The 11,604-nt window shown below is 43.1% G+C and overlaps 2 protein-coding genes across 2 annotated transcripts; both read right to left on the bottom strand.

The window, feature by feature from the left end:
- Nucleotides 1-39: 39 nt before the first annotated feature.
- Nucleotides 40-3,584, bottom strand: LOC144528481 (biotinidase-like). Its single transcript, XM_078267083.1, has 6 exons — nt 3,262-3,584; nt 2,477-2,626; nt 2,168-2,319; nt 1,185-1,365; nt 490-1,089; nt 40-412 (listed from the first exon to the last, which is right to left on the bottom strand). The coding sequence occupies exons 1-6, from the start codon at nt 3,472-3,474 to the stop codon at nt 140-142; spliced, it is 1,569 nt and encodes a 522-aa protein (XP_078123209.1). The 5' UTR covers nt 3,475-3,584; the 3' UTR covers nt 40-139.
- A 4,715-nt stretch (nt 3,585-8,299) lies between these two features.
- Nucleotides 8,300-11,319, bottom strand: LOC144528869 (biotinidase-like). The gene is made up of 6 exons (XM_078267721.1): nt 11,154-11,319; nt 9,902-10,051; nt 9,593-9,744; nt 9,312-9,489; nt 8,649-9,245; nt 8,300-8,572 (listed from the first exon to the last, which is right to left on the bottom strand). The coding sequence occupies exons 1-6, from the start codon at nt 11,301-11,303 to the stop codon at nt 8,300-8,302; spliced, it is 1,500 nt and encodes a 499-aa protein (XP_078123847.1). The 5' UTR covers nt 11,304-11,319.
- Nucleotides 11,320-11,604: the final 285 nt, after the last annotated feature.

Genomic DNA, 11,604 nt, shown 5'->3' with positions numbered 1-11,604 from the left:
TTGCAGTTTGTGTATGAAAGAAGACACAGGGCTTTATAATGTTAGAGGCAGGCTAGCTCATTTTAATATGGCTCCAGAACAGCTTTTTAAATGTATTTAAAAAATCTTCTCCTGACAAACCTATCTATTTCAAAGCACTTCATTCATTGTCCAGGTGATACATTCGTCCGTACAGACAGGCAGTGACCAGGCCACCAGTCATGTTTGAGTGTTTCATGGTTACTCTGCCATCTGCAGCTGTTTCCAGATGCTCTGGCTGCTCCAGGACCATCTTGCTAGCCAAAACTGATGGGTACACATATCTGGTCCCAAACTTCCCCTCCAACAGGAAGTCCATTTTAGACTCAGCCTCCTCCACTTCCTGTCCACAGGAACTGATGTCCAACCCTGCACAGCGGACTAGTGCACACACCTGCAACAGAGATATGATAAATGTGATAAGAGTCTAGTTCGGCAGTTTTAAGATATAAAAGATATTCTCATTCATACCTGCAGGGCCATGCGTGAATACATAGTGTGTGTTCCAGCAAATGCTCCCAATGCATAGAGCTCTTTACTGCCACCCTGTGGTAACCGCCGGTACTGCAGGTGACAGCAAAAGGTGCCATTACACACATTCACTTTGCCCTCTGTCTCGTTTAAGAGGACAAATGTAAATGGGTCAAAAACCATAGATGAGATGAAGGTGGCAGAGGAGGGAAGAGCTGATGAAGCAGTTTCAGGAGGGGGAGAATCAGAACAGCTTTCTTGGTGACAAAATCCAGAGTCTGTAGCTGTAGATGATGTGGACTCACTCCTAACTACGCCCTCCTCTGTGGTTACATTCTGCCCCACCCACAGTGGGTCTAAGACTGGCACCCTGGCCACCAGCAGCCTGCCCTCCTCTGGGTCTCCTTTCTGGGCGTGGTGGTAGGTGGCAGAAAAAGGGGTGTAGATACCACTTCCTCTCATCTTCAGTTGGTCATAACGAATGTTGGCCGCTAGCAGGGTGACATTGGCACCTAAGCTGAATGCCCGCTGGAACTGAACCGCGTCCATTAGGGGGGGATGGTTTATCCAGGCTGTTGGGTAGACCAGCTGACGCACACCCTAAAATGGGTGCAAGAAGAGAAGGATGTTAGGAAAAGCGAAGAACAAACAGAAATGCAGAGTTGGGTACAAAATTTCAATAGCTGTTTTTCTACCTTCTCCACCAGGGCAACTGTGGGCTTGTGGAACAGGATGTCAAAGCAGATCATGAGGCCAAACCTTCCAGCAAAAGGTGTATCGAACGTTATGATCTCAGGTTGCGGCGGCGTGTCAAAGTGTGGCTCAAAGAGAAAAAGGTTGTTTTTATGGTAGCGAGCCACCAGCAGGCCATCTGACCTGTATGAAAGAAGGTTCTGTAAACAGAACACTAGGAAATGATTTATTGGTGCACTTGTTGGCCTTCAGCTAAACTTCTTTTTTAACCCTTGTGTTGTCTTCCCTTCAACCTTGAAAAAAACACTTTTTTTTCTGACATTTTTGACGCCTTTTTTTCACAATTTGTTTTTGCTTTTTCCAACGTTTTACATTTTAAAATTTTTCTTCTACACATTTTCAGCACTTATTTCTACGTCCCATATTTTCTGATATAAAACAAAAATTTAAAACGGGTCAATGTGACCCGAGGTCAACACAAGTGTCTACTGCACCCTTAGTGCCGACTTGGGTTGAACACTTGGGGGACAACACATTTAGGTAATGTCTGATGACACTTATTCATGAAAATACTCGAGTTTTGGTTGTTTTGGTAGTTATCACTATAAAAGGTTATTTTTAACATGTAAATATCAACACTTCTCTGGTGTGCCTTAGTACTATACTGCAGTTTTTAACTTTGATGTTGCCACATTCATGCACGGCAGATCAGGATTCCCAAATTGTCAGTGCTTCATGACACGGGATAGCTCTGTGATTAAAAGGGGGTAAAAGTGGTGATTATAATAAGTCATGATTGTCACAGCTTTTAATGCACCCACCTATTATAATGCATTCTTTCTAATCCCACCCCATGCCTTAGTGCACCACACGGAGGGTGCCTAGCCACGAGACATGTCAGTTATACCTAGCTTAGACGTTACTACTTAATTACCATAACACCTAAAACCTTTTGTCCCCCATATTCTGGTGCCATTTACTGCACCTGAAAACCACATTGGTGTTGAACTGCCAGCGTCCATCAGAGGGACAGGAGGAGGAGGGGTCAGTCTTCAGGGGGCAGGGCTGCAGGTCAGCCATGTTGGCCACCAGGTAGAGGTTGTTACGACGGGCCATACAGCTCAGCCGCTGGAGAACCTGTGAAACACAACCACACTCAAATGTGATTTATATTCAAAGACTGGTGCTTCATTAGTGAAGGGTCTGGGCTAGCCTAGTGGTGTCTCTATGTCAGTGTATCCTGTCAGAATGGTCGTTCAATAACAACATAAAGTTGGAAAGTATGATTGTGTACCTCAGTGTTGTTGTATTTGCCCGGTTCTGTGCAGGGGTTCCAGCTCTCCTGCTGGGGGTCAGGAATGGTTTCTAGGTAGCCGGAGATGGAAGAACGGCTGAAGTTAAAACCATGAAGACCATCTTCTGGAAACACCAGGATCTGGGCACCCTGACCAAGGAAAGATGAGGGCAGAGTAGAGATGAAACAAGCTTCGTTACTATTCTGCAGTCATGAACTGTGTGGCAATAACTGAGCTTCTTTATGTAAGTATACAGAGAAATACATCCATTCGTGCCTGAGGCCTTCATCACCAATGACTGCTTCTGTTATTATTGTACACATGACAAATAAAGAACCTTGAGTTCCTGATGACTGAGTTTACTTGGAAACACTGACTCGTTTGCAATAATATATGCTCATAACTACCCTGCTATCGCAAGTTTAAGGAATGTCCATTTTATTTATACAGTATTATCCTGACTGTGCTTTTCTGTAACTTATGTCACTGATCAAACAGAAACTAATTCTTACATATAGTGGTCTCTGGTTATGAACGCTTAGTTAACTGTTAAATATTCTGCAATTTATAGCAAGGGAAAACTGCAGTGACATCTGAGACTTTACTTAAGAGGTTCAAAGACCAATACTGTGGAAAATTAACAAAAATTGTGATATGCAGAACAAAGTCTCTAATACTGTAAAAGGTTTGACTGTCACTTTCAGTGAAGTGAGGAATAAGCAATCAAATTGTTTATTTGGCTGAAAAACTAAACATTTATAACTGTCTCCTGACCTGACCATACCTGCTGAGCAGCCTGGGCAGCCTGCTCCTCATAGATATCCAGGTTTTTCTGCATGTGCTGCAGGGCATCGAGGCGGGACAGGGGGACATCAGGCTCCAGGTTTAGGATTAAGTTGTGCTCATACACAGCAGCAACATACCAGGAGTCCATGACAGGCTCTGTCTGAACAACGGCCGAAATTAAAGAAAAACTGAAGACAACGATCAAAAACATTGTTCCAGTCTTCGTTGACAGACAACAATGTTGAAATCAGTTATTTTTATGGTTACCATGGCGTCTTACGGGTCCGAAGTTCTACTAGAGGCCTAGGTAAACAGAGGTGACTCATCAGACCCTTCCGGTTTAGAAGTGATTAGAAGCTCCCCTTGCGAAATAGTGTTGTGTTTACAATCTGGGTTTTTGCATTAGCTCCATGTCTTACATTTTCAAATACTTATTGGAAGTTACATATGTAGGTGGTTTTGTGAATGCCTGGATGACTGCCAGTGACATTATGCAAAGTGTATGTCACTTAGTTTTCTACGCAGATTGAAATCTCACATGCGTGATGTCACATGTAGGCTGTTAAATACCGTAGTCTACATTCGGCCTCTCAGAATCTTCTCGCTCTAAAAGGTTCTGATTGGAAGTCATCCAAGAATTCACAGAACCATAAAACCTTGACATAGTGCAAGATGCTGTCCAGGAAAACACCACACAGACCTCTGATAGTGTAATATTCTGTCATTACCATGTGAAGAAATAAATAATAGTCAACATGCTATAGCCCAAATTCAGACACACCAAGGCCCCTGAGTAAGCAGCCCCAAGCAGTTATAATTACTTTCTTTAAATATAATGGGGATGTATCAGATATTGATTTCAGTTTGTCTGCAGTATTCTTTGTAGATGTTGAGGGAGAGAAGTCAAGAAAGTCAAACAGCCCCCCTCAGAGTAGAAAGGAATGTGGCCATAACATGAGGGGGTTGCCACATCCTGTAGGTCAGACATATCTTAACTAGGTGAGGAGTTACAGGCAAACTATGTTTATAGGCACACTCCTCCTTCAGAGGGCGGCTGAAGAAGTCATTGGACCAGGATTGCGCTGAAGCAAAGGGCCAAAGGATCCTGGCCCCAACCAACCAATGGGAGGAGGTGACACCCCGGAGTAGAATATCAACTGTCTGTACTAGGAAGTCTGGGCCACTTTGCGGAGCTTTCAGAGTGAAGCAAGATCCTGTAATCCTTTTGCTTTGTTACTTATAACAAACCACCTTAAACGAGAAAAGTTGTTTGTCTTCTGTCCTAACTGACCAATTGGACCGCGTCAACCGCCCAGGATGTGGCCTCATTCCTGGTAGAATGACAAACTTCAAATGATGGGGCTGCAGGACCCTGTTGAAACACCCCAACTTTAGCCAGGGCTGCACACAGTGCTGTCCGTAGTGGGCAAGGTCCCTCACCTAGCTCAGTGCTTACAAAGCTCCTGAGGAAAGTCTACGTTTGCAGGCTCAGTGGCCTGAAATTACAGTGAAGGTAAAGGAGATGGATTTTCCCTGGCGCTAAATGCACCTTTACATTCTTGAAATTTTAAAGCCCTTACATTACATCATCCCCATCCTCACCTGAATCCTAGGCAAAACGTAGGGGTAAGTGGAGCCCACGCCAATGCTTTAAGCTGAATTTGAGCTTAGGACACAACTGATGACTATGACTAGGCCACAGGACATGAATCAGAACCTCTAGTAGATGTACAGTATTATCATAATTGCAAACAGACAATTGCAAGTGACTAGCCAGTCAGGCTAATTCAATGATATAAACTGTTCACAGCAGGGGCGATTCTAGGATCAGACCTTTAGGGGGGCTCAGCCCCTAATGAGAAAGTGACACGTTGCCTTGCAAAAGTGTTAACCCCCGCTGCTAAATCAGTAATTTCATTAGCCGATAATCTCTGAGCTAGCTACTGAACAACAACGTCAGCTAACGTTTTTTGACACTATTAAAGGACAATTCCGACGTAAAATGAACCTAGGGGTTAATAACACATGCATACCGAGTCGACCGTTTTCTGGGATATGTTTTCATGCTAATCGAATGTGACCAGTTTTAGCGCTAACCACTAATTAGCTTGTAACGCTAATAATCGGGGCACTGGTAAAGTAAAAATAAATCTCTATTTCTATACCACTAACAAGGCTCAAAATAGCACCACACTTCCACGGTAGCATAATGAGGGTCCCTACATGTAAACCAAAGCATTGAGAACTTTGTAAGTGTACAGACAGTTTATTAAAAAGATAGTTTATAAAGATGGAGTGGAATTACATTTCCAGGATAATTGCCTGAGCCATGTGCCGGATGTCCCTCACCTCCACTCTCTGTGTGTTGCCGTTCACAAAATCCCTTCAATCCGGGAAACAACAACAAACTTTGAGCTTGCAAGTTACAATGCTGAAAATGGAAACTTTTGAAGAAAATTTGGATTGTGCAATGAGGCAGGCCTGCTTGCTTGTTTTTTTAGGGGAATGATTTTAAAGATTTAAAAAGAATATGTTCACGGCATTTAAAGATTTAGATTTACTATGATGGAACTAAACCTGACACTTTATAAGTCACAGTAATAACAACCAATTTGACACAATGTTCCTCTTCAAAACATTTTAAGCACAACAGGGGTCCATCTCTTCAAAAATGTGTCCCTCTGGAGCCTCAGATTGTGAGTTATTTCTTGCATTCTGTAAAGCTCCCACACCCGCTCGTTCCACCACTGAAATGTTAGTACAGTGGGCTTAAGCCAATTTATAGTGATACCCTTAATGGCTGCAGCAAGAAGGATTTGCAGAAGGTATATATTATCCCTTCGATCAAAACCATAAGGGGTGGCTCCCAACAAAGCAACCAACGGGTCCCTATTGACTTCTATGTTAAAAATATTGGCCAATGCCGAATAGATATCATCCCAATATTTCTTAAGTTTCCCACAAGACCAAAAGGTGTGGACGAAATTTGAGTCAGTTTCTCCACAGTTCCTCCAGCAGCAACTTGTTGTTGAAGAACTATACTTTCCTGTTATGTGCGGCGTTTTAAAGTATCTTGCTACCATTTTCCATTTGAATTCTCCCCAGCTATTGGAGGAAGTTACTCTGTGCGCCTCAGAACAGATTTTAACCCAGGATTCCAAGGAAATATCTTGCCTAAACTCTGCCTCCAATTTTGCTTTGATATACAAAGTATTGTGTGCTTCCATATTCTGGAGGCAGTTATAAAGACAAGAAATAATTTTCCTCCCACTTTCACCTAATTGAACCCTGATGAGATACTGCTCTACCGCAGATGGTGAGCGAATTTTCTCAAACTCCTCCTGCTTATTAAGGAACTGTCGGATTTGAAGGAACCTGAAGAAATCCGTGTTTGGAAGCCCAAACTCCTCTGCAATCTGGGAAAAGGACTTTACGTTATTTGACTGAACTAGCTGGTGGATATAAATAAGTCCATATCTAGACCAGTGTTTGAAGCCTGCATCCAATCGTAGTGGCATAAAATTAGGAGTGAATTTTATTGTAGATAAAGAGGATATGGAGCTTGGTAGCTTATATGTTTTCTGCATTTCTCTCCAGATTAGGGCCGTGTTTTTTGTCCACATATTTATCCTACATGATTTCAGTGATATGTTGGAGAAAGATATCTGTTGAAGTGTATACTCACATTGTGATATTTCTATATTTAACCACCTGGTTGAGATATCGTTAATGATCCAGGCGACCATGGGCTTTAGTTGCCCAGCCCAAAAATATAATTGTAGGCATGGTAAAGAAAGACCCCCATCAGGTTTAGGGAGCAGAAGCTCTTGTCCTGCCATATAAAACGGGATATCAAACGGTCCAACATACAAAATATTGGTTTTGGTATGGGAATGGGGAGCATCTGAAATGGGTACAGCAACCTCTGAAGAACATTCATTCATTCAGTTTGTCATGTTCCTTATCTGAGAGATGGGTTTCCTGCAAAAAAAGCTATCCCACAACCAAGTTGTTTCAATTGGTTAAGGATCTTCTTTTTTTGCACCGGAATATGAAGGGCGTTTACATTACAACTAACTAACTTAACCTCCATCAAAGATGTCTGGCACAACCTCCTCAGATTGGCCAACACTACGTTTCTGTTAACCCTTTCCTTGATTGGGTTAAAGGTGCATGGCATCGGCGACAGCGACACAGGATATTAAACCTGTTTCAAGCCCTTTGAACCTGTAATTGTTTGTCCTCAGTCATTAACAGACAAGTTCGCAAACTCTAACTTGAAGCACCAAAATTTATGCTATTTAGGGGGGCTTGAGCCCCCGTAAACAGGGTCTAAAATCGCCACTGGTTTACACAATACAGTAATGTGAGCTATTTAAATTAGCTGGATAAATGGTTAAACGTCATTTGCTCTTACCAGTGTATCGCCGTGTGTACTTCGTCCACAGCAATCCCCGCAAATCGGTCCCAAATTGTCCTAGTTAGATAGTAAATGCCGTAAACATATTCTTTGTAAATCTTTAAAATCATTCCCCTAAAAAAACAAGCAGGCCTACCTCATTGCACAATCCAAATTTTCTTCAAAAGTTGCCATTTTCAGCATGTAACTTGCTAGCTCGAAGTTTTTTGTTTCCCGGATTGAAGGGATTTTGTGAACGGCAACACACAGAGAGTGGAGGTGAGGGACATCCGGCACATGGCTCAGGCAATTATCCTGGAAATGTAATTCCTTTGATGAAGACTAGTAGCCAGGTAATCCAAGTGAGAACTGTGATGGAAACAGAATGTGATTGACATATGCACTTTGTTACTGCCACTGGCAGTCAGGAAGGAATTAAACAGATATATTTAGATGTAATTCAGAGTTCTTCTTCAGGCTATCATAGCAGACATGGATGGCTGTCACTCACGCACATTGGTAACGTATATGACAAAAGACAAATGTGTAACAACATACACTTGTTTGTACACTTCTTGGTCAGAACATTTTTTTCAGTTTTAAAAATGTATTTGATATTTTTCTATTTCAAAACAGTTCATTCATTGTCCAGGTGATACATTCGTCCGAACAGACAGGCAGTGACCAGGCCACCAGTCATGTTTGAGTGTTTCATGGTTACTCTGCCATCTGCAGCTGTTTCCAGATGTGCTGGCTGCTCCAGGACCATCTTGCTAGCCAAAACTGATGGGTACACATATCTGGTCCCAAACTTCCCCTCCAACAGGAAGTCCATTTTAGACTCAGCCTCTTCCACTTCCTGTCCACAGGAACTGGCATCCAACCCTGCACAGCGGACTAGTGCACACACCTGCCACGAAATATGATAAATGTGATAAGAGTCTCATTAAGCAGTTTTAAAATATAAAATATATTCTCATTCATACCTGCAGGGCATAGCGCCCATCCAAAGTGTGTGTTCCAGCAAATGCCCCCAATGCATAGAGCTCTTTACTGTCATCCTGTGGTAACCGCCGGTACTGCAGGTGACAGCAAAAGGTGCCATTACACACATTCACTTTGCCCTCTGTCTCGTTTAAGAGGACAAATGTAAATGGGTCGTGATCTATGGATGAGATGAAGGTGGCAGAGGAGGGAGGAACTGATGAAGCAGTTTCAGGAGGGGGAGAATCAGAACAGCTCCCTTGTTGACAGAATCCAGAGTCTGTAGCTGTAGATGACGATACACTCCTAACTACCCCCTCCTCTGTGGTTACACTGTGTCCCACCCACAGTGGGTCTAAGACTGGCACCCTGGCCACCAGCAGCCTGCCCTCCTCTGGGTCTCCTTTCTGGGCGTGGTGGTAGGTTGCAGAAAAGGGTGTGTAGATACCACTTCCTCTCATGTTATATTGGTCTTTACGAAGGTTGGCCGCTAGTAGGGTGACATTGGCACCTAAGCTGAATGCCTGCTGGAACTGGACTGAATCAAGTAGGGGGAGCAGGTTCATCCAGGCTGTGGGGAAGATCAGCTGACGCACACCCTAAAAGGAGAGGCCAATATTAGGAAAACAGAAAACCAAACACAGGAATAAGTGTCTGTGTTCTACCTTCTCCACGAGGGCAATTGTGGGCTTGTGGAACAGGATGTCAAAGCAGATCATGAGGCCAAACCTTCCAGCAAAAGGTGTATCAAACGTTATGATCTCAGGTTGCGGTGGCGTGTCAAAGGACTGCTCAAAGTAGAGGTTGTTTTTATGGTAGCGAGCCACCAGCAGGCCATCTGACCTGTATGAAAGAAGGTTCTGTAAACAGAACACTAGGAAATGATTTATTGGTGCACTTGCTGGACTTTAGCTAAACAGCTTCTATTTTAAGGTCTACACTGCACCTGAAAACCACATTGGTGTTGAACTGCCAGCGTCCATCAGAGGGACAGGAGGAGGAGGGGTCAGTCTTCAGGGGGCAGGGCTGCAGGTCAGCCATGTTGGCCACCAGGTAGAGGTTGTTACGACGGGCCATACAGCTCAGCCGCTGGAGAACCTGTGAAACACAACCACACTCAAATGTGATTTATATTCAAAGACTGGTGCTTCATTAGTGAAGGGTCTGGGCTAGCCTAGTGGTGTCTCTATGTCAGTGTATCCTGTCAGAATGGTCGTTCAATAACAACATAAAGTTGGAAAGTATGATTGTTTACCTCAGTGTTGTTGTATTTGCCCGGCTCTGTGCAGGGGTTCCAGCTCTCCTGCTGGGGGTCAGGAATGGTTTCTAGGTAGCCGGAGATGGAAGAACGGCTGAAGTTAAAACCATGAAGACCATCTTCTGGAAACACCAGGATCTGGGCACCCTGACCAAGGAAAGGGCAGAGTAGAGATGAGACAAGCTTCATTACTATTCTGCAGTCATGAACTGTGTGGCAATAACTGAGCTTCTTTATGTAAGTATACAGAGAAATACATCCATTCGTGCCTGAGGCCTTCATCACCAGTAGTCATATTTCCATCTAATTGTCAAGCGAATTTTAAGCAAACTTTTAAAATGTCGCAAAAAAAGAAAAGCGAATTAGAAGTGTTTCCATCAACTAGTTTAGAGCGAATAAACTAGACTACGCTTGACAGTATGAATGGTTGTAGATTGCAAACCGGCTTGTAAAATCAAAGAGTTTAGAAGCTACGTTTTTTGGCTAACTGGAGATAGGTAGCATTGTACAAGTTGGCCACCTGTGCAGAATACAGGGTTGTGTCAGAGACATCTGGTGTCAGCAAGACTACCGTTCACTGCTGTGTATACGCGGTGTGCAGGGCCATACGATTCAAGCTGTTGAACCAATTCGTCAATATACCCGACGTGGCTGATGCACAGGCGCACCGCAGCTCCACTACGCACCTTGTGCCACAAGTGTACGGCGCACATGACTGTAGTCATGTGAGTTAGGCTACATGTTCGCTACGTCGCAACTTATTCGGCAAAGCTGTTTCCATCTCCCATTTTGCGCATTAACTCTTTTTCGAAAAAGGCAAAAAGTACCTCAAGTGAGCGTAATTTGAGGACGTTTTTTCGATTTTGCCGTTTCCATCAAAATTTTCTAATGCGATACTTCAAAATGCGCATGCAAATACGTTGATGGAAACATGACTAATGACTGCTTCTGTTATTGTTGTTATTGTATTCATGATGACTGAGTTTACTTGGGAACACAGACTCATTTGCAGTAATATATGCTTATATATATATATATATATATATATATATATATATATATATATAAGTAGTTTTTTAGTAACTTATGTCACTGATCAAACAGAAAACTTCTTAAATATAGTGGTCTCTTGTTATGAAGTGACAACTTCAGTGACATCTGAGCATAGACCAATGCTTTTCCAGTGGAAAGTTTTTAGTGGAATAAATTGTGATATGTAGGACAAAGTACTTAATACTGAATAGTATACCTGCTGAGCAGCCTGGGCAGCCTGCTCCTCGTAGATATCCAGGTTTCTCTGCATGTGCTGCAGGGCATCGAGGCGGGACAGGGGGACATCAGGCTCCGGGTTCAGGATTAAGTTGTGCTCATACACAGCAGCAACATACCAGGAGTCCATGACAGGCTCTGTCTGAACAACGGCCGAAATTAAAGAAAAACTGACGACAACGATCAAAAACATTGTTCCAGTCTTCGATGATAGACAACAATACTACTTTTTTTGTTTACCATAGCCTCTCATCAGGGGTTCGAAGTCCTACTAGAGGCTGAGGTAAACAGAGCTGACTGGTTTAGTGATAAGAAGCTCCCCTTGTGAAACAGTGTTGTTTACTGTATAAATCTGGAGTCACATTTACAGTTATAGGTTGTACAGTAGCTCCATGTCTTACATTTTCAAATAGCCTACTTATTGGAAGTTA

This window comes from Sander vitreus, chromosome 14 (assembly GCF_031162955.1).
Source record: "Sander vitreus isolate 19-12246 chromosome 14, sanVit1, whole genome shotgun sequence".
Taxonomy (NCBI): domain Eukaryota; kingdom Metazoa; phylum Chordata; class Actinopteri; order Perciformes; family Percidae; genus Sander; species Sander vitreus.
This window is presented reverse-complemented; position numbering and strand designations above follow the sequence as displayed.

Coding starts and splice junctions, on each gene's coding strand:
- LOC144528481 (XM_078267083.1), bottom strand. CDS start 3,474: ATGTTTTTGATCGTTGTCTTCAGTTTTTCTTTAATTTCGGCCGTTGTT. Junction 2,320..2,476: donor GCAAATACAACAACACTGAG/GTACACAATCAT, acceptor TGTGTTTCACAG/GTTCTCCAGCGGCTGAGCTG. Junction 413..489: donor ATTCACGCATGGCCCTGCAG/GTATGAATGAGA, acceptor TCTCTGTTGCAG/GTGTGTGCACTAGTCCGCTG.
- LOC144528869 (XM_078267721.1), bottom strand. CDS start 11,303: ATGGACTCCTGGTATGTTGCTGCTGTGTATGAGCACAACTTAATCCTG. Junction 10,052..11,153: donor CTGCCCAGGCTGCTCAGCAG/GTATACTATTCA, acceptor TTCCTTGGTCAG/GGTGCCCAGATCCTGGTGTT. Junction 9,745..9,901: donor GCAAATACAACAACACTGAG/GTAAACAATCAT, acceptor TGTGTTTCACAG/GTTCTCCAGCGGCTGAGCTG.